Raw genomic sequence first — 27988 nt, forward strand, 5'->3', positions numbered from 1 at the left:
CTGGGGGCGGACGGGGTGGGGAAAGCCGCTAAAGCAAATTTGGGGCCGGACCAGGCAGCGTCCAGCTTTTAACCTGGGCAGTGGAGGCGGGGGAAGGAGCGAAAGGAGAGGGGAGGTGTGTGGGGCAGGGGTGGGTGGGGGGAGTTGGAAGCAAATGACATCACAGCAGGTCAGAGAAAAAGGGGCGAGCGGCAGTCACCGAGAAGAGTAGGGCATTTGGCACTAGGAGCTCGTGCCCGGTCTGCCCCGGCAGGGACCCCGGTGCTCCCAGAGACCATGCAGAGGTCGCCTCTGGAAAAGGCCAGCGTCGTCTCCAAACTTTTTTTCAGGTGAGAGGGTGTCCAGCTGAGCTTTGGAAGCACACGTGCCCAGGAAAGAGGAGGACGCGTGTATGGGCTGGATTTTGGGGAAAGTGGAAGAGTTTTTTTAAAAAGATGCGCTGTCATTCATTGTTATGGAGGAGAACGAGGATTTTGTGGAATAAGATAGAAAGCATTAGGAAGAGATAAAAGAATAAACTGAAGCCGATTGTGTGAATAAAGAGCCTTAGCTTAACCCTGAAATTTTAACTACTTGCAACTGAAAATCACTCTCAAGACCCAAATGTGCTACTGTGCAATTGTCTTCTTAGATTCTTCTAAGAAACTTGTGAATTATAAACTTGTTAATAACAAATACTTACGTTTGGCCCTTATTTTTCCCCCCTTCATGCCTTGGAAACTTAGAAGTCTTCTTGGCTCATGTACTACAAGTGCCATGCCTGCATGTAGTAGGTCCTCAGAAAACACTTGTTGACTGAATTTTGAACGTTTATAGGGGAGAAGTATAAAGTGGGTAATATGTGCTTAAAGTTTTTACTGTTATGATACTGAGTATATCTAACAAGTATTTGCCGCAATTCCATTATTCTTTCTTTTAAGAATGAAAGCAAATCCTTCGAAATATCCGTTTTAAAAAAAGCCAATTCTACAAGCTATACATTTTAAACGAGGGGTCAGAATTACCATGGAAATGTGAAACCATGGGAATAGATGCTGAAGTTAAACCAACTGACATTTAATAAATTGTACTCTTATCCTACTTTACGTGTGATGAGCCATAAAAGCTTGTGAACTTCATCTAATGAGATTTTAAAAAATAGAGTCTAAGTTCAGAGTCTTAGGCAAAGTGTAGTTAGATGTAGCATTTCATATTTGAAGTGTTCTTTGGATACTGTATCTACTTTATTTCTGTTATACTTGTATGAATGAATGAATAGGTTCAGCTCTCTCATGGGATATTACTTATCCCATTCATAATTATCTAATGAATCAGCATACTTAGGTATCAGAAAAGCCAAATACATTATAAATATGCTCATATGTGTGTGGGGGGAAGGAGCTTGGCTTTCACAGCTTTCTAATGTTTTATTCTCTGAATGTGCAGCAAACCTGGAACTCAGGTGCTAAGGAGAGAGCATAGGCCATAGGAGAGCTCCTCCCTGTGGATGGCAGAGAAGGACTTTACTGTTTGGAATTGCCTCTTGGGTGGGTGTTTTCAGCACCTTTTGTTACTCCATCTATACAAATGGGATTGTCTGTTGATCTGTTTTCCTGTTATTTACAAAATCAGAATGCTAATTGGCATAAATTGTAGCCTTTCTACTAGAGCACTTGGAGGAACCTAAATGCCATTCTGTCTAAAAATGCAGTTTTAAAAAAAATGCAGTTTGCAGAAGAATACATATCCCATGGCTACGTCTAAGTATAATACTGAGGAACTTTAAATGAGCTCATTGTTGATTTAAATTATATCATTGTTGGTCTATCAAAGTATTTTTTTCTTTTTTTAAAACAGATCACCTTATACATTTTAGTATAGTTTTAAAAATGCTCTCAGGTGGATTTGTTAAAAAATAAATATTATAATGGCTACTAAATGTGTGAAGAGCATACTCAGTCCTGCTCTTCAAACTACTTTATAATAAGTTGCTCTAAGAATAGGTATATTTTTAAAAGTTAAGTTCCTACTATTTATAGGAACTGACAATCACCTAAAGTACCAGTGATTATAAACTTCCTTCTGGGTTGTAATTCTGAAAGGGTAAGAAACGTATTTTCTGTCTTCGGATTAGACAGTAGTCCTGCTTAGTGGTCCAGGGTTTTAGGCTTTGGATTCAGATTGTTTTGATTCAGATCCTGGATCTGCTACTTAGTAGCTCTGTGACCTGAGGCAAGTCCCTTAACATCTCTGTTTGTATGACTTCACCTTTAAAACTTGGACACTAGTAGGACCGATGTTTTAGGGGTTAATCTGTTGAGAAAATGCATGTAAAGTCGTTAGCCTAGTAAATGTTAGCTGCCACTATTATTATTATTAGTTACCATATTTTTACATTCTTTACAATACCACATACCTTGTTTATATAAAATATTCAATTCATCTTTGTTGAATATAATTTTGTGACTATCCATCTGTATGTGCAATGGATAGGCCTAGATGAGAATTTAATTTAGGAAAAATCTCGTCCAACATGGCATTACCAGATATACAGGAAAAAAGTCATATGCTTGTATCATATGTTGTTAAATGCCTTAGAATTTAACTTTCTGAGTATGATCCATTCAGTTTCAGAGTCATAAAAGAGTAAAGCTGTTTGGTCTGGTTTATAGATTATATTAAATATCTCTTTTATTGTCTAGATTTTGTTACTGGGAAAAATGATAATGTTTAGGAAAAATTTAAGTACTTTCTTAATTTTGCATGAGTTTCACATCAAGTATGAAATTTGAAAGATATCTGAGGTGTCATAATGCATAAAATAATAATAATGTCAATATTATAAACATAACCTAAAAGAGAATTTCACCACAAAAATTCAAATAGTGTGCATCATGGAGACCAAGTTACATTAACTTAAAGCTTTTATGAAATACAAAGATGTTTTTAAACTAGAGGTGATATATTTGCATAGAATTTATAATTTATATACCAGTGCAATTGATTTACAAATGTTTACCAAGAGAGATTGTTTTTCATTTTTGAGCAATTTGTCAAGTTTACATTTTCTAACTTTTCAAGGTGGTTATTCAGTTTGTTCTCTGTCTTCTCTCATGCCCTGAATTTCCCATATTCTCTTTAGATGTTAGATTGTGTACCAAACCATGTGTCAGATGACACAGCTTGAATTTTGGTCATGGTTTTCATACCAGAAGTCTAGATCTATACTTGAGGAATTGTCAGAGCCCCACAGAATCCATGTGTACAGTGCCACAGGTTTCTTACAAGACTGGATATAGGGGCCCCCAATAAGTTCCACAGGTAAGTCTCAAGTAAGACCAAAAAGTAAACAAGGTTAGGCTCTAAAGTGGAAATTCAGCAAGGAGTCGCATATTGTAAGTCTCAGGTTAATAATAAGATAATTTAAGTTACTTTTGTAATCATTAAATACGAAGTAATGAGAGATTTTTAAATAAAGAGACTAGAATTTCTACATCAGGATGGGTGTGGTGGATCAAAGTAGCTACCAGTGAAATTCTGCCTGTGATCAGAATATTTTTGGATTCTTTTAATGGAATTAACTTTAAAACAGTATATAAATTTATTCTCATAAGTAGCTTCATTACCTTTTAGCCATTATTTTATAGTCATAGCTTGCTTTGGATTAAAAGTTATATTACTCAGACCGATCACTTGGACTTGCTTCTAAATGACTTTCGATTGTAGCTCAAAAAAGTATAAAGATTTTTCATCATAATTTGCTTTGTTAACAGCCAAGTGCTACTTAAGTTTAGGTATTATCATTCCAAAAATGTATTGCAAACTTTAAAGACATTTCTTAATGAAGAGAAACATAAGTGCTTTGAGCAACAGAAGATGATTACAACAAGTATGTAATGAAAGACCCATAAAGATGACAATTTTTAAGAGGACCACACTAATTTGGTTATATAAATTACAGTATATGTAAACAAAACAAACAAACAAAAAAATCCATCACAATGACTTTATATTTACATTTTATTTACTTTTGGCAAGGTGTGAGGAAATCTAAAGTTATGGCAGAGCCATAAGTATTTTTGCAGTTTGTCGGGGGTATTTATAGAAATGTTGCCAAGGGAGACCAGATGACCACTCAAACAAGGGCCTGTTCCTATCTTGATCAATACACATATTGTATCTCAGGTTCGTCTCTCAGACAAGGCTTAGACGATCCAAATCAAAAGAAATAGATGCATAAAACAAAATGCCAATATGAGTTGCACAATTCGTATTGAGATGTACAGCTGCCAAGGGTCCCTCAATAGCATGAGTTCATTTAGTCAGTCAGTGGGCAGATGCCATCCAGTGAGGACAGCCCAGGGTTCCCATACATTCCGTTGGCTTTGTCTCTTGTAGGAATTGGAGGAGGCCACTTTTGGGACAGGGGCCCTTCTGGAACAGTGTTGCCTGAACACTGACAAATGTTGACTCCCTACACCAGTCCCTTAAAATTCCTTTCTACCCATCTGTCTTTTGCTAATCATGATTTTTATGATACAGTTCAGATTTTCAACTTGGGATATGTGCCAATTTTGATTGATTTAACTCTCAGAGTTCTAAAAGTACCTCCTCTGCATGATATTACTAAAATTGTAATTATATATATTTTATTATATAAAATATATGTGTATATATAATTAAGTTTCTTTTAGTTCATTTTGCAAGTTTAAAAACTTCCTCCTTGGTTATGAAGTGTATTCCAATAGTTTTTATATGCTGGTTCAAATTATTACTCACTTAACTCTCTGGGAAGATTCTTATATACTTATAGCACATACCATACAGTGTAACTGTAATATTCCATCCCTTGCTAAAGAGAGAAGTGGAATCAGTTTTCTTAACTGGTTCATTAATATTTTATGTTTGATGTGACAGTCAAAATACCCTCTAGAGCCAACTGATACACTAGGGAAATCATGGTTTTTCAGTTTTCCATTTATGTTTCATGGGAAGAAGTAGGAGTTAGTGTGATAATATTCAATGCATAAATGTTAAAACTTGTTTAAAAGGCCCTTGAATGATCCCCAGTATAAAATGTATTATTATTGTCAGTGTTGCTTCACAGGAACCTATAATTTCAGTGATAGAGCTACAGTATAAGTATAGGATTGTAAAACCATCAGGGAAGGGTGTTAACCGTTTAGCGTGCAGCTATATGTTGTTTATCAAAACTTTAAAAACAGCTCTGACTCAGCAGCAATTTTGGCAATTTTGATTCCAGTGATTCCTGACGCATCTGTGTAGGGCTCTTCCCTGGAGCAAAATCCCTGTGATGCAATGATGTCAAGAGGAGAAAACAGATTATGATAGAGGTCTGGTTGTTTGGGAACCCTGACTGAAGGCTTACTTTATAAATATGTTAACATTACTATTTCAGGTGCTTCTCTTCAGCTTCTAAGATTTTACCTTGTGGTCGTTTGAAAGTAAAATTAGCATTACAAAGTGGCTTTGCTATTGAGCCTAAGAGTTTAGGCTTCTTTTTGCAAGAAACCTGTAAAAATTCAATTAGGTTGCTTGATGTAGAGAACGAATATATTCTTACAGAGCTCTGAATGATCTGTTTTCACAGCTGTATCCAAGTCGCAAGACTTGTCAAGTTTGCTATTCTTTGTGCAGCTCTGTTAGCTTATTACTATCTTTTGACATCAATGACTCTTTCAAATTGTAAAGCCCTGGATGTCAGGGCCTTCTGTGACTTGTTTAGTATTCAGACCATTTCAAGACTCCTGCATGCAACAGTTTACTAAATATTTCTTTGTGATGATGATAATTCCATGGTGATCCATGGAGATTTATGGATATTGTAGATTGCTGACATTCAACAGTCCTGTAATACAGCATTATTCTGATAGAGAGAGGTCAAAGCGAGCAGGACCCTGGACAGATTTTCTAATACTTAGAGTAATTATTCCATGAAATATTTCTTATCTTCCTTTATAGCCAGGCCTTTGCCTTGCGGGAAGGCCTGCTTGCTAATTCCTTGCTCATGGGGTCAAGAAGTGATTTGAAGATTTCTGCTAAGTCCTTATGGTTAGGATTCTTAGCTCTGAAACTGGACAACTGGGCTTTACTCTGATATAATCAGAGAATTCTCCCATAGGTTGCTTCAGAGAACTGAATCAGAGCAATACTGACTTTGTAGGTTATGATTCAGGGCAGCTTGGAGGATACCTTAATTCATTAATTTACCACCTTCTGTATTCTATGAAAGGCATTTTGAAGGTTGAGGTGGACAAGGAAGAAATTGGTGCTGCCTTCATGGAATGAGTTCTCTGAAACCCAGATTTTCAAGGGCTTATAGTAACTCTCCCTGGGCATCTAATCCAGTCTTAGACCGGTTAAGGAAGGCTTGCTGCAGGAGTGACTCTTGAGTTGGCACCTATCCAGACAAAAAGGGTAGGGCTGGGTTAGGAAAAATTTAAACACAGAAGCGGCAGACTGTGTGTAGGACTGACAGCAAAAGCGAGCATAGCACCTTCAAAAGAGTCAAAGAAGTTCCCTGTAACTGGAGCATAAGATGTGTGACAAAGATTTGTGGGAGCTGGGTCTGGAACTCTAGCGAGGACCAGATCATAAGGGGCTTGGTGAACTTTGTCTGGGCTTTATCATACTGGAAGTGAAAAGCCTTGGCTTTCTAGCAGGGGAGCAATGTGTCCAGTTCAAAGCTGTTGCAGTTTTGCAAAAAACGGATGAACTGAAAGAGTAGCAGTTGGGATAGAGAGAAAGATGGATTTGAAAGACATTAGGAGGTAAAATCAACAGGTTTGGTAATTGATTAGATGTGGAAAGTGAAGAAGAGAGAAGAATCAAGGATGCTGTCTAGATTTGCTGACATGGGTAACAGTGGGTGATGGTGACGCTTGCTGAGGGCAGAGGTTTCAGTTGGAGGAGGCATCTTGGGGGGGAGGTGGAGGCTTATGCAGACTCTCAACTTCTTTTTAAAATGAAAACGGAAATGATGCATATGGCTCAAGGCCAGGTAATATGATTATTTGAAAACACATTGAAGTGATTTAGAGCTTTAGGTGAGAGAGATTTAGATGTCAGAGGTGACAGTCAGAATTGTAAATACATCCCTCACACTGTTCAGTAAAGTCCGGGGTGGTATCTAGGTAATAATTTAAAGTGCTGACTTTTTGGGCTTTATTGTGATATGGAGTCACCTGAGAGTGTGTCAGAAAAAAAGCAGCGGTATACTAGGGACAGCACTGGTTAAATTCTACCTAGAAATTCTACTTAGCACCCTCCCAATACCCTCCCCTGCAAACCCACCAACTGATATATGAAGGGTCCCCACCCCACCATAACTTCACACATTTAAACAGCAGTTTTTACACAGCTGATTTCTATGATCATAGACATTTAAGAAGGACATATGAAAATTCACTGGGGCTTCAAGTATTGTCTGCAGTGATTGAAAAAAAGATTTTCTGCAATACAATCTGAAAAAAATATAACTGAAAAAGGTAATGCATGATCATTAGCAAAAAGGTATTTCAAAGTTACAGAAATATATAATGTAGAATGTGTAAGCCCATGGGTAACACTGTGGTTTCAATATATATTTTAAACTCTAATTTAATACCTAATACCACTATTAAATTTTGTTAATCTGAAAAAAAAAGATTCTCCTACTCTTGAAAAGATTACGTATCATTGTTTTATGTTAAAACTTTAAACCTGTTAAAACACACAGAGCTTTCTTAGCATTGCCTACATAGGTGCAGCTACCTTCTACCCAACTTCACACCCACCCCCAATACCTAGTGAAATTCTTAACTGAAGTTCTTAACTTCAAAAAGGGACCCAGGCGTTTCATCTGTTACCAGTCAGACCATTGTGTGAAAATTAAGCTTAATAGGCAGAATCCTAGAGGTGCTGACAGCTGTGTTTCGAGGAGATTCAAGGCCAGACCTTGGAGCCCAGTATTGGCTATGGGAGCAACAAGAAAATGAAGCCACTGCTGGCCAGGATTAGCAGTCCTCATAGAGGCGGCATACTGGAGAAACTTTATAAGAAGCTCTCTTTGCACATTTTATTTATTTTAAATATCTCTACGAACTCTGGAAAATAGAGCAACAACAACAAAGCTGTACTTTTTTCAGCCAAAATCCATTGCTATCCTTTAGATCAGGGGTCGGCAAACTTTTTCTGTAAAGGGCCAGATAGTAAATATTTTCAATGTGTGGGCCACGTAGTCTCTGCCATTGTAGGAAAGCAGCCATAGACAGGACGCAAACAAATGGGCATGGCTGTGTTCCAATAAAACTTTATTTATGGGCACTGAAAATTGAATTTCATATAATATTTTTTTTAAAACGTCTATTGCAATAAGCTTCAGAATTTGCAGCTTTAAAATTACTTAGTTTTAAATAAAGATCTAGGAAAAATTTCAGGGCTCATTTGTAATTAACATTAGTGTATTCAATAATTGAGTAATTTTAAAAGTAACTGAAACACTTAGACATGCAAAGTGGACTTTTCAGAAGAGGGAACAGTAGTTTAACATTAGATTAGATATTAACTTCTCAGAATAGTTTTGTCTTATAGGAACCTACTGACCATTTCTTCTTTGCTTCTTTTTTGCATATACTTTTTTTTTGATGCGTCCTTTAAGGTATAGGCTCTATCTTATCCATCTTTTGGTTCCAGCACCTGTCTGACTCCCTGGTGAATAGTAGGCCTTTAAAATATACTTGCTGAATGAATAAAACTTGACTAATTCAGTTTATGTTTTTGCTTCTAAAATTTAATTTTTGATGGAAATGTAAAAATTTACTTATAAATATGAGATTTTAGAAACTTTCCATTTGACTTTTCTGAAGATAAAATATCAATTTTGAATAAAAATATTAGTTGCTTTACCAAATCCATGAATTCTAAAGTATAGCAAAATAGGAAAATTGGTTTCTATGGTTTGCTTTCTTGTGTGGGTTACAGGACTTTCTAGGAAAATACCAGGTTAAGTTAGTACACTATTATTTTTCTTCAGAAGATCAATGCTTTGCTAAAGATGAGCTTTCCACCTGAAATGTTTTTTCTCTTCAAATATCATGTGAGTATTCTGGGTGCCTGACAGTTTAATTTTAAAACAGATTATTTAAATGATTATTTCCAGAATTTCTTCCTAAATGTATATACCACAATCTAGTCTTAAAAAAAAAAAAGACCTTAAACTCATTTTCGTCTTGGACCTCTGAATACATTTTTCAAAATAATGAATAAGCTGATGAACTATTTATTACCAAAAGAACGTCTCCTTTCAATCAAAGATAGGGTTGGCTTCTGAAACTCACATTAGCCTCTTTTCCACCGCTTTTCATCTGAGATCTATTAGAGTTAATCTCTCCTATCCATAAAAGTGAATGTATATCTTGTTCATATGGACTGTGAACAAAAGTGCACAAATAAATCCCCTACAGATTAATTTGATTATGGAGCAAACTTGGCTCAACATCATTAATGTAATTAAACAATAGGTATTTTCATAAATCAGTTTCATAAATCAGAGCATAAAATATACAACGACAATGAGATCCAAAATTTTATTCACTATATTAAGAGTTTATAAGACTGATGAAATTAAAGCTCCAATTTAGCCATCCCAATAACATCAGAGCTAAGTTTTTTTTTTAATTAATTTATTTTTTATTTATTTATGGCTATGTTGGGTCTTCGTTTCTGCGCGAGGGCTTTCTCTAGTTGCGGCAAGTGGGGGCCACTCTTCATCGCGGTGCGCGGGCCTCTCACTATCGCGGCCTCTCTTGTTGTGGAGCACAGGCTCCAGACGTGCAGGCTCAGTAGTTGTGGCTCACGGGCCCAGTTGCTCCGCGGCATGTGGGATCTTCCCGGACCAGGGCTCGAACCCGTGTCCCCTGCATTGGCAGGCAGATTCTCAACCTCTGCGCCACCAGGGAAGCCCCAGAGCTAAGTTTTTATGCAATTTTATTAGCTAGAAAGACAACCACTGTAAAATGAACTCATTAATGTAAAAGTAATTTTTGAAATACTAATGTGATTTTTATTCATTCATTTATTCATGCATGCATGCCTTTATTCAGTATAAATGTTGAATCTCTGATATATTCCAGGATATAGCAGTTTGAAGGCTTAGGCCACATATCAAAATGTATTATACTTTCTAATTATTCTTTTACTGGAATTTTCAGATTGATATTTTTAATGAGGCAGTGTTATATTCTCTTTGGAGCAAAGGCCATCGTATATATCTATAGATTTTCCCTTACTCCATTTAATGAAGGGGGCCTAAATTTTTTTATTGATTTACCAAATGACTGTATAAAGGTCATCTCACATAATAAACTTTTCTAAAGTCAACAGTATAATTCCTTGACAGCAAATATTGTTTGATGTATTTAAAATTTTTTAAAATACTTCCTATGAAATGTAAAGATAAGATCATTACATTTAGAAATGTATATTGGATTTAGTCCTTGAACACAGTCTTTGGATCCACTGAGGTGTTAACTTGTAACTTGGCAGCCTTTTTGAACTCTCATACAAGGTTTTGCTGATTCAATTGTTTCTGTTTCTACCAAGGGTAGCCACACAACTCTTGTCTTTCTTGAGTCACGGTCTGTCACTCCAGCCACTATTACTGCAAAGTAGAGTCAGGTTCTGGGGTTAGTAGACATGTATGTTATTATTAAAAAACAATGAGTTGCCAAATTTCCTATCAATGAAAATTTGATCAAAGTTTAGTTATTCTGTTGGAAAAGAAATCTAGCTAGAAACAGGATTAAGAAATTCTTTTTTTTTTTCTTTTGGCTGCTTTGGGTCTTTGTTGCTGCGCGTGGGCTTTCTCTAGTTGCGGCTACTCTTCGTTGCGGTGTGCAGGCTTCTCACTGCGTTGGCTTCTCTTGTTGTGGAGCACAGGCGTGCGGACTTCAGTAGTTGTGGCACACAGGCTCAGTAGTTGTGGCTCGCGGGCTCTAGAGCGCAGGCTCCGTAGTTGTGGCGCACCGGCTAAGTTGCTCTGCGTCATGTGGGATCTTCCCAGACCAGGGCTCGAACCCGTGTCCCCTGCACTGGGAGGCGGATTCTTAACCACTGCGCCACCAGGGAAGTCCCAAGAAATTCTTTAGGTAAATACTTATGCTCTTAAAATTAGAAGCCCTTCACAAATATCAGTATTTTCTATAGCTTTAGATAAGTGCTTCTCAAATTGCCAGTCACCTGCTCAAAAAATATATTAAGATAGATCTATCTATCTATAATATATCTTACGTTAAATATGCAGATTCCTAGGTCCCACTCCATATCAACTAAATCCAGAATCTCTGGGAGAGTGCAACTATAATCTTGATTTTTTGTTTTCTGTTTGTTTGTTTTTTACATTTCAGGTGTTTCTTTTTGCATACTGAAGTCTAAGAGCCATTAAGTTAATCTTAAGAAAGTGGGTTTAAATGGCCCAACTAGTGCTTTTCACCCTTAATGAAAGATTGGGAAACTGCAGATTTGAGGACAAAAAACAGGATTCTACCACATAATCATAAAATGTGGGATATGGAGGTGATTCCATCTTTTCCCAGCTCCACTAAACTTGTCTTTCCTAACATTCTTCTTTTTAAAAAAAAATTTTTTTTATTGCAGTATAGTTGATTTACAATGTTGTGCCAGTCTCTGCTGTACAGCAAAGTGACTCAGTTATACACATACAGACATTCTTTTTTTATATTCTTTTCCATTGTGGCTTATCACAGGATATTGAATACATTTCCCTGTGCTATACATTAGGACCTTGTTGTTTATCCATCCTAAACGTAATAGTTTGCATCTACTAACCCCAATCTCCCAGTGCATCCCTCTCCCTTGGCAACCACAAGTCTGTTCTCTATGTCTATGAGTCTGTTTCTGTTTTGTAGATAGGTTCATTTGTGCCATATTTTAGATTCCACGTATAAGTGATATTGTATGGTATTTGTCCTTCTCTTTCTGACTTACTTCACTTAGTATGATAATCTCTAGTTGCATCCTAACATTCTTCTTTTTTAATCTTAGGATCCAAGGAAGAGAATTTTGAAAGTTCACATTTTTTTTTTTTTTAGAAAATTAACAATAGAAATATAGATATTGTTCAACTTGCCACAGAATTCAAAATTTCCTCTTAAATAGTTCTTGAAATCTGCAGTTTTGCCTCCAGTATCTCCTAACATTTACTAAGCACTTTCTATGTACCAGGGATTATACATATTATCTCAGTGAATTCTTCAAATAATTTTAGATAGAGTCTACATGTAAGAAATATGTAGTTTAGAAAGATTAAAGAGCTTATGCAAGGCCACCCAGCTAATTACTGTGAAGTCAAGACATGAACTTACATTGATCTCTAGAACTCTTAACCAGTGTATCACACTATCCAACAATCTAGAATGGAATTGGTAAATTATATAATTTCACTTAATTTTGTATATAGGTTTTCTTAATTTTCTTGTCTCTGAAATTTATTTTTGATACATGTATTATCAATAATATTATTTAAATAAGGCATTAGACTGTTCTTCTTGCAAGTGCCAGGAGCATGCCCTCTTACAGTGTTTTGCATGGATCCATATGACAAACTACTTGAGGTGGAGAGAGGTGAAGAGGGAAGGATGGGGAGGGGAAGGGAAGGGTCTTGTCTTAGGTTAATGAGGTCTTTAAAATTCTAAATGTCCAGTTAAAGAGTGAGAGATGTGATCGGCCAAAGGCATGCCATTAGCCAACCATTGTTACATGGACACAGCTCAGTTTCACAAAACGTGACCCAGACTGCACTTCTTATCCTTATTTGTTCCATCCAGGTACTAATAATCTCCCTTCATCTTTTTCATTTTCTAAATCTAGCTTCCTGCCTTCTTCCACTTTGTCAAACCTACTGAGCTAGGCTTTCTGTTGCGTTTTTGTATCCATTCTTCTTACCTTACCAACTTAATCCCCTCCGTTGAGTTCCAGGTTCAGTCACTTCAGTGTTCCTCTCACCACCACCCACCCTCTTTGGTGTCCTGTTCTGATCACCAGTCCCTGGTTGTTCATCACTCATGTCATTTGTTTCTTTATGTTTACTCTTACTGTATTTCTTGGGGCTGAAGGAAGAGGCAGTCACCTCGCAGATGGTTCTTCAACTTGATGTTTGACTCTTTGTATGTATAAATCTTGGATTTTCCTAGTGCAGTGGTTTTTACAATTTTTTAAAAACAATATTTTTATCAGTGAATCCAGAATCCAAAGGAAATCTTCCATGGAACTGCAACATATGCAAATAAAAGTGACAATAAAAGACAGTAAGTCCTCCGTAAATACAAAGATATAGGTAATCTCCTGCCCCCAGATAAGGGCTGAAATGACTATATAACATTTATGTGCTCTTTTCTTGGTCCTACATGCTTACATTTTTCACATTATGCTTCTGAAATTGAGATGACTCTTATAATTGATGTCAAAAGAAACCTGTCAGCCATCAGGCACAGGAATAACTTGAAATATGGGAGCTTAGCAGTTCATAGAAGGTATATCTTCCCGTAACTTCAGTTGAATTATTTGCATTGGTTGTACCCCACAAGGTTGACTTTTAACTTAAGTTTAGTTTCTTGCTTGAAATTTCTTGAGAAAGATTATTCTGTGATCTAGTTTTGAAAGAACAGTAATTATTTAGTCTGAAGTTTGTCTGGCATACCAAGCACTGTAATTAAGGTAGAAGTTGCCCAAGCTCAGCACTTTGCTTTACTTTGAAATTATACTGCCTGTCCTACAGGTGAGGGTGGTGTGAATGCAACTTGTCACTTGTAACCCTATTCATAACTGTGAATACCAAGAATAATCCAAAAGTATATTTTTGACCTGAATGTTAAGAAGGCTTAGAAGAAAACTTTAATTATGACACTGAAGGAGGAAGTGGTGTGTAATTGTGTGAATTAAGTATATAATACTGAAAAAAAATTTTTTTTAACTGTGTATATTTAATTTAGAGGGGCTTTTTAGGAAAGGCCATTATTACACTGATGATGCGTCTTGTAATCAATGTCACCTTACTGTTGAGTAAGCATGGTAAAATACTGTAAAACCAAGATAATATCGTATGCTTCTTGTTATCATTCCCTGGGGATTGCACAACTCTCTGTTAGGCTGGAATGAAACCTTGTATGAGCAGGTATGCCAGAGATATGATGGGCTGTTAATTGAGCTTGGTGCACGTCTATATATGCATGTCTTGGTGCATGTTCACTATAGACTGTGTTCACTTGGTTTATAGTGAATATGCTCATTTATGCAGTGTGGATATAACCAATGACAGATTGCAATATGTTTAAATAGGTTCAAAGAGATGTCAGGGGAAGCTTTCCTACACAGTGGACACTAAATGAGTTAGCCTTAAAGTCCAGGATAATGTTTAGATGGATCCAGTGTGTTAAAATTTTCATATAACAGTTTTGCGAATGTGTGATGTTTTTTATTCTTATTTTTAGAATAGCAAAACATACTTTAAAATATTGACATTTCAGATCAAAAGTTGTTGAACTCTAGGAAGTATCTCAGGGGAACACTAGGTGTTGGGGTCCATAGTTTGAAAGCCACTGAACTAGTTTTTCCCCCATATTCGTTGGTCTCGACCTTCCCTTGAGTCCTCATTTCATCCATCCTATACTCTTAGAAAATGATCTCACATTTGACTTTGTCTCTATCCTTATTGTCAACTCTTAAGTAGCAATATATAGGGGAAGAAACATGTACTTTGGAATCAGAAAGACCTGGCTTGTGAATCCTTGCTCTGTGACTTAACAACAATATGATCTTGGGTAATTTACTTAACTTTGATGATGATGTCATGCTCATCAGTGCAATGAGTTCTCCTCCTCTTAACACAGCTCAGCATTATTATGAGACCTAATATTCATTGAGTGTTTAATATGTGTATTAGTGTTCTCCAGAGAAATGAAACCAATAGGAGATATATATATATATATATATATATGTGTGTGTGTGTGTGTGTGTGTATATATATATATATGTGTATATATATATATGTATATACATATATATGTATATAAAAGGATTTATTACAAGGAATTGGCTTACATGATTATGAAGGCTGGCAAGTCCCAAATCTGCAGCATAGGCTGGTAGGCTGGAGACCCAGGAGAGCTGATGTTCCAGTTTTATTCTGAAGGCAGTCTCCTGGAGAATTCTCTCTTGTTTGGTCAGGCCTGCATTTTTGTTCTATTCAGGCGTTCAGTTGATTGGATGAGACCCACCCACGTTATGGAGGGCAATCTGTTTTGTCCAACGTCCACCAATTTAAATGTAAGTCTCATCCAAAAACACCCTCTTACCATCATGCTCTTATAAGCCAGTGCATTCGTTTGCTAGGGCTGCTGTAACAAAGTACCAAAATCTGGGCGGCTTAGACAACAGAAATGTAATGTCTCACAGTTCTGAAGGCTAGATGTGTCTGAGACCAAGGTGTCAGCCGGTTTGGTTTCCGCTGAGGCTCTGAGAGACAATCTGTTCCATGTTCTCCTCCAGCTTCTGGTGATTTGCTGGCACTCTTTGACTTATAGACACCTCACTTTGGCCTCTGCCTTCATCTTCACGTGGGATTTTCCCTGTGTGCCTGTCTCTGTGTCCACATTTCCTTTTTTTCCTAAGGAGACCAGTCATATAGGTGTAGGGCCCACTCTAATGAACTCATTTTAACTTGGTCACCTCCGTAAAGATCACATTCTGAGGTACTTGGTGTTAGAATTAAAATATATCTTTTTTGAGAGGAGCACAATTCAACCGAGAATAGTAATAGTTTTCAGGAGCAGAATGAGCTATGGAAGCAATTTGAAACTCTAAAGTATAATACATACAGAGGGTTACACTAATTTATGAAATTTTTTAAAAAGCTGTGTTTACCTCATCTGTAATGGTACACAGGTAACATGGAGACAATGTCAAGTACGTCAGGTGACATGACATGGGAACGGTCAAGAAGGGTCAAAATAAAAGGGTCCAGTTGTTCTTGAGTAGACTGAAGAAAACTTTCCATTTATGAAATTTTGGTACATCTCCACTGAGAGTAAATAGCTTGAAGGCCAGACATTAGAATGTTTTGGTAATGAAGAGTGTTAAAAATGAAAACATTTTATTGAGGAGAATTAAATAATTTTGGCTGGAAGTTTTAGAATTATTGGCTTTAACTTATGACTCAGAAAAGGGGCATAACTGTTAATAAAGAGTGGTCCCTGGAAAAGTATAGGCACCCTCACATTTGCATTGCATTTACCATTGACTTGGACAATATTTTCACTTTTTTTTTTTTTTTTGCTTTTAATACATTTGATCAAGAGTAATGGCTGGGCAACACCTATTTGCCATCATATCAGTGTTCTCACATGGGCTATAAACATATCAGGTTTGAGTAATTAATTAGTTAACACTAATTCATTCAGCTTTTACACTGCCTCAGACACTGGACCAGACAATGGAGATATAAAGATATATATTACAACTACATTGTCCTCAGGAAGTTAATCTTATGAGGGAAATAAACTAGCAAAGTATAATGTGGTAACATATATTTAACAGTTTAAAAAATAATTGAGTGACAGTTATGTGCTATGCTCTGTGGTAGGCAGGGAATACAGCAGTAAAAAAAATCTCTAAGGTATTTGCCCTTGGGGAGTTTATAGTCTGGCATGTTTGGAAACACGGGGGTTTGGCAGACAAGCAAATAGACAGTAGTGACACCTCAGGTGGAGGAAGTACAGGAGAGAATGGAGCGCATGGGAGGAAAATTAAACCTAGATTGTAGAGAGACACACATAAGTCATATGAAACTATTTCAATGCATTTGAGATTTTTGGGAAATAGAGGTCAGGTTTTATTTTGAGGAAGTTATTACTTTTTCTTCAGTGTGACCTGGCATTTGGCTGGTGTTGGAACAAAACCAAAAAAATGCTGTATCAACTGATACGAATAGGAGAATCCTTTAAAAAATTAAGAGCCATCTTATTATCAATGGTTTCATCCAGTGAGAGCTCCTGCAGAGTTTAAAAGGAAGAGAATCTGGCTTGATGTTTCCTTTAAAGTTCTGTTTCCTAACGTGTATATGCAAGCAAGAGATTATGACATTCTGAAGTAAAAATAATTCTTAAATGCCTGTAAAAATGATTTGCACTAAACTATCATCATTTGTGTTAATGATTTCTGTTTTTAAGGACCTGATTGCAAAGGTGACTGTTCTGAGCTTTTAAATTGCTTGTTAGGATCTAATGATTCAGTCATCCGTTATTGCGTGTTTTGCTATTGGGGGAAAAAGTAACTTAGGTTATTTTGTGGATCTTTATTTACTTATATGTTGCCTATATGAAAAAAATATGTAGAGATTAAGTGAAGAGGATTTAAAGTAAGGCTCTTGCAGTGAAGTCTTATTTCCATGATAAACCTTGAACCAATGGCTGTCTCCATTCTCTGCTTCTGTCAGGCACCTTTTTTTCCTGGGATTCACACTGGGAATGAGTGAGGGTTCAGCCACTACTGTTCTCCTCCCCTTACATCTCATAGGAGTTTTACTGTCAGTGTCCCTCTTAGTGATATCAAGGCTCCAAGAAAATGAAAAATAGCATTAGCATTGCTCCAGAACCTCAGGAACAGGATCTGATACTTAAATCCTGAGTCATACAATGTGTCTACAAACACTCCCCACCTTGCCAAAGCAGGGAGAAATAAAGAAGATGCTAAATTTACCTTTTAATGCTATAATTTGTGATGTGTTTTCTAGAGGGTGAACTAGTAAAATGGAAGATAAAAAGGGGTTAAAATGCAACCAATGACCAAATTCCATATATAGTTTGAAGATGGGGAATTATCTGCAGCTGAGAAGTCTGAATACAATGCCATAAGGCTCTTTGAATCCTGAGAAATTATCATGAGTAACAGCAGGATAACAGTATAACAGAACATACAGCATATACAAGTTAAAGAGAAAGTTAAGATAAATGAGAAAAATTCTAGAATTTGACTGATCGTTTATCTGGCTAGAAGATTCCAAGCAGAACCCTAGAGACTAGATTTATCATGCCTAAATTTAAAAAATCATCAGCTTTGTCTTCCTGATGTGTCGTGTTTGAATGTTACCCTTGGAAGATTCATTCTTAACCATCTTCATCTTAAAACATTTCTGAGGTTGTCTCCAACCTCCATTTTACCATTCCACCTATCAAGCAAAATAAACAAGTAAACATCCTCAAATAAACTATGTTAGGTGGACTTAGACTGCTTGTTTTTTTTTTTTTTAATTTTGGGAAAAGTTGCTTTGAGGCAGTAACTGGAAAGCAGGTGTCACAGAGGATTTAATAAGTAGTGATTTTTTTTGTACACATGGTGAGGGGTCATTAAGTCATTTGGAGGTTGAAGGTCATGAGAGTCTAGCATGTGATTTGCCTATTACAGCTCATACCAAACAGATCACTGACTCCACAGCCCAGAGCTTCTCAGAGGATTTCTGTCCCCAAGAGGGGAGAGTTATCTCCATATTACGAGAAAGACTTTAGCAGAGAAATATCAAGTGGCCTTGACTCCAGATGTTGAGTTAATTCTAGAATGGCAACCCTGACTCCGAAGGACATGGGGATTTCATTGCTGAAGGATGAAGAAGCCTGTTAGAGAGTGTTTACTTTGGGTCCTAGTGATGGTGTCTGAACAAACTAGGTGAACAAAGAGCTTCAATAAGGGATTCAGAGTTCTATAAAAAAGTGAGGGAATAAGTGGGTTAATTATAAAACAAATACCAGTTAAATCAATATATCATGTGGGAGATATCCTTACATCACTCATGTGAAGTATGTTTTGTTCCTACCTTAAAAGATCACGTAGAACTTGTTTCCCTTCTTTTCCTTTCAGCTACCACTGGGCATGCTTGAAACTGTTTCTCTGCTCTGTTGCTAGTATGGAATTGTCTAAAATAAAAGTAATAGTGGTGATTTTCTGATAGTCACACAAGTTTCTCTCTGTAAGCTTTTACAAATGCCAGCCAGTAACCCAGTGGCATTTCTACCATAAAATCAGAAGGCCAATCCATTTCCCCTCTTCCTTATTTTCTTGGTTTCAGATATATTTCTTATTGCTAATGGAAATAAAAATCAGAAGTTAGACAGCAATGTTATCACTTGTCTTTCTTGGTTAGTAAAGAGCTCCTAAAAGTGAACTCATACAAGATGCAGCAATTTTATTGGTAGTTAATCATCCTATCTTTCTAGCCAGTTGTTCCAGCTATAATCAATTTCGTGTCTCTTATTTGTGGCTTCATGCCCAGATAGAATAAAAATCTAACTAAAACCATGAAACAATGCTCTGAGGCTGCTTTTCTAAAGTACACGGACTTGGGCTATTTTTTGTAGCATTGCTTATTGTCTCTCAATTGCTTGAGTCCCTGAAATCCAATACATGTGAATGGCTTAAGTATAGCTGTTAGAAGTGGTCTTTTTATGCCAATGCTACTCCCTCACCATTCTTATTTTTTCTGTATTCATAGTAGTTCCAGCAATTAAGTGCTTTGCTTGTGGGGGCCAGGTATAAACGATTTATATGACTCATGTTTCATGTCATCAACCCTTGGAGCCTTTCGTGGGCTTTGCACAGAGTCTTAATCACTTGTAGCAGCTACCCAGGCACTGACATATATGAAAGGGTTTAGAGTGTCAAAGTCACCATAATAAAAATGTGCATTTCACCAACTCTAGGAGGGAAAATCAAACATTTGGGAAAAGTTTCTAAAATCCATGCTAACAATTGATTTCTTTATGCTGTTTGTCGTAATACCAGCTTTTTTGAGATATAATTCACATACCAAAAAATTTACCTACTTAAAGTATACAAGAGGTGTGTAACTATCACTACAACCAATTTTAGAACACTTGCATCACCCCAAAAAGAAACTCCATACCCATAAGCAATCATTCCCCATTCCCTCCTTCACCTCCACCCTGGACAACTACTAATCCACTTTCTCCATAGGTGTGCCAGTTCTGGACATTTCATATAAATGAAACAATGTGGTCTTTTGCGACTAGCTTCTTTCACTTAGCATAATGTTTTCAAGATTCATCCAAGTTGTAGCATGTATCAGTATGTCATTCTTTTTTATCGCTAAATAATATTCAAGTTGTAGGATTATGCATTTATCCATTCAGCAGTTGGTAGATGTTTGGATTGTTTCTATTTTTTGCTTATTATAAAAAATGCTGTTATAAACACTTGTGTACAAGTTTTCATGTGGACATATATTTTCATTTCTCTTGGGCATACACCGAGGAGTGGAATTGCTAGGTCATATGGTACCTTTCTGTTTAATATTTTGAGTACCTTTCAGATTGTTTTCCAAAGTGGCTGCATCATTTTACATCCCCACCAGCAGGGTATAAGGACTCTAATATTATTTTCCACATCTATGTCAACACTTATCGTTACCTGTCTTTTTGATTATGGCCTTTCTAGTGGGTGTGTAGTAGAATCTCACTGTGGTTTTGATTTGCATTTCTCTAATGGCTAATGAGGTTGAACATCTTTTCATATGTTTTGGGGTGTTTGTATATCTTCTTTGGAGAAATGTCTGTTCAAATCCTTTGCCAATTTCTAAATTGGGTTGTCTTTTTATTACTGAGTTGTAAGAGTCCCTTGTATGTTCCAGATACAGGTCTCTTATCAGATATATGATTTGCAAAAATTTTCTCCCATTCTCTGGGTTATTTTTCTACTTTATTGATGGTCTGCTTTGAGGCATAAAAGTTTTATAATTTGATGATGTCTAATTTATCTATTTTTTCTATTGTTGCTTATGCTTTTCGTATTATACTTACCTGTGTGCTGTTTTTTTTTTTCCTTCTAAAATTAGTCCTAATATGGCAAATTTGGTACAAGTGTAGGCTTTGGTATCACAGTCCTGTTTTGAAATTCTAACTCTGCCTTGGATAAATTATTTAAGCTCCCTCAGCCTCAGTTACTCATCTGTAAGATGGAGATAATATTAGGGCTTATCTCTTGAATTGTAGTAGGGATCAGATGAAATAACGTATGTGAAATACTTAGAATTTTAGAGAGTTATAGGAATAGTCTATTAAGGTTAGCTAGTACTTTTGTTATAATCCCAATAATAATAAACTCTAGTGCTCTGAAAATTAAACTAAAGCCAAGTAGTTTCTATGAAGAAGCAATGCAATAATGTACAGCTGCAATATTTTATATACAACATTGAATTTGGCCCCCATGAAAACCAGGTAGTCATAGTAGTTATTATTTCCAGCAGGAGCCACAGCTGAGAGAGCTTAAGAAGAGCTATTTCCAAGGTCACATGACTGGAAAATGACAGAGACAGAGTTAAAACCTAGAGCTTTCTTAAAATCACTAATTCAGTTTTTTCAGTAACAGATTCGTAGTAGAAGTTAGGTAACTGGAGTTTTGTAGTCTTCATGATAAAGTTTTACCTCAGACAATCATATCAGGAAAGAAAAGAAAGCAATTTTATGGGAAATGAGAATTAATAGTGAGCATTATATGAAAATCATGGAGTTAAAACATATTTGACTAGAAAGTTTATGTGCATAGCTAGCCATAGCAAGTACTAATTATAATATGTAACTTCTTTTTTAATTAAAAAGAACTTCCTCCTTATTTCCAAAGTTATACATGCTCATAGTTAAACATTTGTGAATATAGATAAGCAAAAAAAGGAAATATCTTTCCTGAAGTTTTCTTAATATGCTTACATTCCAAATACATTTATATTTGGGAGCATCTTTTAAAATGGGCAGATCGATTTCCTATTTAATGTTTAGGTTCATTAAGCATGAAGTTAATTTATGTTATGGTTTTAAATTCTGGGCCTCTGGAAGGTTTTTCAGAATTGGTTTGTAGTGTTTTGTTGAGCAGCAAATAATTATCTTTCCAAATCTTCTAAAATTCATTGACTACATTTACTGTTTACTCATGTACAGAAAGAAAAAGAACTTCTACAGTTCTCTTGGTAAACTAGGAGCCTCATGAGAAATTAACTCTCAAACACAAAAATAGCTCATCTTTAGCAAGCAAAAAGGTGATTGAGCTGACTAAAGTGGTTATTTATTATAAATTTACCATTTTATGGGTAAGCAGCAAACACTGTTTAATTACCTTGTGGGATGAGAGGACAGAGACTCACCGACTTGACCCTCACCCCAATGCTGTGACTTTGGGGTGCATTCTTGAAGCCTACAAGTTTTATACAGGACTTTTGAGAGCTAGATGCCACTACTTTCTCCAGTTTTATTTTTACTAAAATTCATTGAGAAAAAACATATCCAACTATAAGATAACACCAGATCTAAGTTGATAAAATAACTGTGACATTTGAAGTGTTATTTATATGAATTAGAAAAGAAACATCCTTTTAGAGATGAAATGACTTCTGGTCTCAACTCAATTCTTCCCATCATAGCCATTTATCAAAAAACCTAAAGCAAACTGGCAGAATATGCTGCAGGAATTTGAGATTTGTTGTCACAGTCTGTTCAAATGATTCCCCCTCTTTCCTCAGCCTGAACTTCAACATTTTCTTTAGTTAGGACTATCCAGCTTATTTGGGCTATTTCAAACTCATGGTAAACATATTGGATGATGAGAAAACCTCTAGCATATTTAAATTTGTCCATACTAAGCAGTTTAGAGTAATTTCTACTTAGTTCCTCAAGTATTATTTCATGCAAAAAGGAAAAAGACTTAGTCATTTGAGTGTATCAATTTGTCAGTATTTGGGAGATGTGTCATGCAACCATGGGTTTGAATTTGCTATTTCATTTCATTTTATCTGGCTAGTTAAATCAAAAGTAATGTTAAATAATGTGGAGGCATGATTGTTTTATACAAACAAAATCATTTGAAACTGAAAAGATCTGATACCTGACCTTTATCTTAAATTCTAGCAGATGAAAATGTCAGATGCCTCTGTTGGATTAATAAAAGCCAAATGTCAAATGGAAAAATGATTATAAGCTTTAATTATGTGGTTTTACGGGGATAGGTTTCATGAAAATCAAGGCTTTAATAGTGTCTATAATTGGAAAATTCCTTTCATCATGAGGAATTACAAGTCACTCTAAATTTATGTAAAAATCGGAAATTTTGTCCTAAGAAAAGAAACTAAATACAGTTTCATTGTGTGTATGTGTGTGTATATATTAAAAAAAATCAAGTGATAGCATTTTTCCTTAATAAAACCTGAAGACTCTTATCGTTAAGTGCACAGTGTGTCTGGGTACTAGACTTTTTTAAAGTTTGTTGAATACTTTAGGAAATATATATATATTTTAAATAAATTTATTTATTTATTATTATTATTATTATTTTTGGCTGCATTGGGTCTTCGTTGCTGCACACGGGCTTTCTCTAGTTGCCGTGAGTGGTGGCTTCTCTTGTTGCGGAGCATGGGCTCTAGGCACGTGGGCTTCAGTAGTTGTGGCTCACGGGCTCAGTAGTTGTGGCACACGGGTTTAGTTGCTCCGTGGCATGTGGGATCTTCCCGGACCAGGGCTCGAACCAGTGTCCCCTGCATTGGCAGTCGAATTCTTAACCACTGCGCTACCAGGGAAGTCCCAAAACTTTAGGTTGTAAAGAACTATATATCTTAAGGATTTCTGTCTGCTACCTTGTAATTAATGATTAGCTAGTTTCTGTTAGAAATATCGAGAACTTTGGAAACTGTCACAGTTTCTAAGTAGATCAATTTATAAGTCCATTTTCAATATACAGTGACAGGTTATGGATGAAGGAGAAGGGTAAGATCAGTTAGAGGTTAGAGGAAGGGTGGGTGGGAGCAAATTTGAGGATAAGGAGGAAGAATAGTGTTTATTGCTTTTGGTTATCCCAGGTGTACCTGCCTTGCTAATGAAACACCTGGGTACTCATTAATATTTAATGGAAGAAATACTGAAGTACAAATCCTGAGTTGGCATTTCTAAATTCTATCCAAGTATGTTTAACATACTCAAGCTCATTCAAAAAAAGCGGTGGCTGGAGTTTTACAGTAACTAATATTTCATTGAATGTCTAAGTGTAGCTACCTGGGGAGTCTTTTGTTTGTTTTGTTTTGTTTTTTGTATTTCTGCGACTGGCTTGAGGTAGTCATGGAGACCTCCTTGATGGGGCAGAAATTTCATTCAATTTTCTTTTTGGTTTAATCTCACAAAATAAATTCTTTCAGATAACTCTGGTGATTGCCAGGCAGCCTAAGGTTAATTGATTTTAGTTCTCATAATTTGCCTTAAGTTGTTTCTATTTCAGGTTACAAATATAGGTTTACTGTAGTGAATCTGTCAGAAACACTAAATTATATTAATAATTATAAATGGCTAACTTTTAATACTACTGAATATGTTTGATTTGATGCTGGGCTATGGAACTCTTGATAATAAAAACTAGATGTCTTGGTATAACATATATATTAAAATGGGCATGGATAACGCAGGAAGCTTTTTATAAATGTAGGTGTTACTTAAAGTATTTTAAAAATGAGCTAGAAACTCATTAATGGAAACAGTGATCAGGTCTTAGATATGGACCAAAAGATGTATGTTTATTTAGTTTTTAAAAGAAAGAAAAGATTTGCTTTTAAATTTCCTGCAAATGTCTTTGGTATTGTAATATTTACAGATAGTGAACTTCTCTTTATTTGTAAATTTAGTTTCATATTTTAACAATTTCAAACATACTGAAAATGAAAGGTTTATTAATAGATAGAGTGTATTTTTCTCTTCTAAATTTTCCATAGGCCCCTTTCTTTCCATTCTCAATGCTATTATCCTTGTTCTGAGTCTTTCAACCATCTGGCAGTCAGTGATCTATTGCAGTTGGCCCTTTCTGGCTGAGCTGATTGTTAAATTTTCAGGAACTTTGTGAGCTGGTTGTTAAGAACAACTAGTATTAAAAATTAATTGATTTATACTTACAATTAAATAAATTATGTTAAAACAAAGATAGTAATTGAAAAGTTATCACTACATAATTATTATCTATGTATTGAGGTTATGTTGATTGTATCTGAATGGTAATCACACTATCTTATAATATGCAGCTGTGTATCTCTTCCCAACTCTGTGTTCAGTGACTTCACATTTGGTGACTTGAAACTGGTCATGGTGGGAGTATTTACACCACAGAAATTGGCAAATACCATAAGTCACTTTTTGTTTTTTGTTTTCCTGGAGAAGGCATGGTTAAAGATTTGTCAGTACACCACACCACACCACTGCCTGCAGTCTGCTAGCTTCTGGTCTCCCTGCTTCCAGACCCACATTCCAGCACTATGTCTAGAATAACCCACCAAGCTTAATTTTCCTAAATATAAGAGCTGAACATGGTAAAGGAAGGCATGACATCAGAAGAATGTGGTAAAAATCTAGTTTTTGGCATTTAGTAACAGACAAATTTAGCATCTTTGAGCCTCCATTTCTTTATCCTTAAAGTAGGGCAATGATCTCTTCTTGTTCTACCTACCTATCAAGATTTTCAAATTAAAATCACAATATGCTAGTGTTTGTGAAAGTGCTATATACACATAATTTTTTTATTAGTAGTAAACACTTGCTCCACCTTTTCACTTCTTAAGTTTACAAAGGCTTATAACCAACAGAATGGAGTTTGTATCCTAAATTGCTGTCCCAGATTTTTCACACCCTTACTGCCCCCTATATTGGCAAATGTGCTTCCAAAGTGCTTATGTTGGCTAGTGGATTGTGAGTGCCAGGCGGGTGTGCCAGCACTCTCACAGACGATGCCCAATGCAGATGCTGCATGATCACAGCACTTCTTTAACTGCTGTGTTCAGACTGTCCTTAACTATTTTCATTCTTGTTCTCCAGGAGAAATTGCCAATGGATCACACTGGGCAATAAAGATAAAACAATTATCACCCTTTGCTGAGGTTTGAAGGCTCTTGTTAAGATGCAAATATTGCAAGTTAATGGAAGAAACTGACATATTAAGCCATTGTCACTCGTTGATATCTTGGTCAGAAATGGTTGGTGAAACTACTGAGCCTTTGAGCAGGGTCTTTTTTTTTTTTTTTTTTAATATTTATTTATTTATTTATTTGGCTGTGCCGGGTCTTGGTTGTGGCACGCTGGATCTTTAGTTGCAGCATGTAGGGTCTTTAGTTGCGGCGTGTGGGGTCTAGTTCCCTGACCAGAGATCGAACCCGGGCCCCCTGTATTGGGAGCGTGGAGTCTTAACTGCTGGACTGCCAGCGAAGTCCTTGAGCTGGGTCTTAATTCAGTTAAATTTTAAGGAAGGACAAGTTGCAGAGACATCAGGAACACAGGGCAGTGGCTGACTGAAGAAGGTGGAGACAAGGGAAGTGAAACGAGAATCTGGACTCTTGGGGTGGGAGTGGTGAAGGTGGACATGAGAGCCTTCTCCAAAGTTTTGCCCTGAAACAATGTCAAAATGTTTGCATTTGGCATAGCATTTCCTCTTTTTATTCTGAATGGCTTTGCTAGAATACTTTTCCTAGTATAAGTTTATTTTGCTTCTCAGATATTGCTAAAACACTCCCTATTGATTTTTGGTGGGTAACATGAATTTTGATGTATTACCAAAGTCTCGATGACACCAAATTTTAGGACTCTCTGGAGAAAAGAAAGATGGTAAAGGTAAAAGCATATGTTGGGAATCACTGATTCCAAGTTCAATTCCTTTCTTTAATAAATATATGACACATAGCACAGGGAGATTAGCTCGGTGCTTTGTGACCACCTAGAGAGGTGGGGTAGGGAGGGTGGGAGGGAGACGCAAGAGGGAGGAGATATGGGGATATATGTATATGTATAGCTGATTCACTTTGTTATAAAGCAGAAACTAACACACCATTGTAAAGCAATTATACTCCAATAAAGATGTTAAAAAATAAATAAATATATGAAATTTCACATGAGAAAGGTCTCATTTGCTCAAATTTCATTTAGAAGTTTCTCTTTGTACGTGATTTCTTTGTTTTACAATTCTCCTGCCCCTCCCTCCTTCCTCTTTGTTTTCCCTTGTCTTTGACTTCTTTTTAGATTTTCTTATCTCTGTGAAGATTATTTTGCCTTATTCACAGTAGTTAGAAACAATGTATTTGAAAATAACTAGAGTATCCTGCATAAGTATTTACTATGCCAGCTTCCCTAGCTTCCATCATAAATTGTTATTTATTAGATGCGTAGCGGGCAGATGTGCATAACTGCTATGGGGTGAGGAGACAAAACATAAGAAAATAATGATCCCCACTCTCATTCAGGGGTGATGATTAAGTCAACAAATTGATATTCCAGCTACAGTCAGTTCATTCAACAAATAGCTCATTGCTGAGTACTGTGAGCTATGGTTAACAAAATTATATAAGGGTGTTGTTTGAGGGTCTGTCTTCTTATTCAGAGATCATTTTGTATTTGAAGTGGTAGAGACTGGACTTCAGCAAACTATAAACTCCTAGTATCTGGTTATTTTGGGGAATTTTCTTCTTTTTTTTTTTTTTCTTGAAGAATACTTTTAGTCTAGAATGTTTAACAGTTTGTTTTTTCCCTCTGGGAAAGATGATGATTCTACCGTCATCCCCGATCCTTTTAGACAAAGCTATAGTCACATCAGTTCAGAGGTGATGCTGTTTTATAGAGTTGTGTTCTGTAAGATATGACTCCCTGGCATTCCTATAAGTTGGCTTATTTTATTCTCGTATTTATGCACTACCACCATTTTCCACATGCTAGAAAATTTGAAACTGTATCTGATTCCAAGTCTACACTGGAGATCAAATCAAGTTAACATTTATATCTGTCTCTCCTCTCTTTATTTTAGCTGGACCAGACCAATTTTGAGGAAAGGGTACAGACAGCGCCTGGAATTGTCAGACATATACCATATCTCTTCTTCTGATTCTGCTGACAATCTATCTGAAAAATTGGAAAGGTATGTTCATGCA

At 36.3% G+C, this 27988-nt stretch overlaps 1 protein-coding gene across 9 annotated transcripts in view; it reads left to right on the forward strand.

Moving 5' to 3' along the window:
- Positions 1 to 27988, forward strand: part of CFTR (CF transmembrane conductance regulator) — a 221127-nt gene that overhangs the window by 22635 nt on the left and 170504 nt on the right. For 4 of the 9 annotated variants that reach the window (XM_082472241.1, XM_082472246.1, XM_082472244.1 and 1 more), the window contains exon 1: positions 123 to 27975. In XM_082472241.1, the coding sequence (XP_082328367.1) occupies positions 27770 to 27975 (206 nt within the window). In that variant the 5' untranslated portion in view covers positions 123 to 27769. Of the gene's footprint in view, positions 1 to 121; positions 27976 to 27988 lie in introns of those variants that run through there. The other 5 variants (XM_082472245.1, XM_082472250.1, XM_082472242.1 and 2 more) reach the window with 4 other exon arrangements.

The sequence above is a fragment of the Balaenoptera physalus genome (genome assembly GCF_965194825.1).
Source record: "Balaenoptera physalus genome assembly, chromosome: 8".
NCBI classification, from domain to species: domain Eukaryota; kingdom Metazoa; phylum Chordata; class Mammalia; order Artiodactyla; family Balaenopteridae; genus Balaenoptera; species Balaenoptera physalus.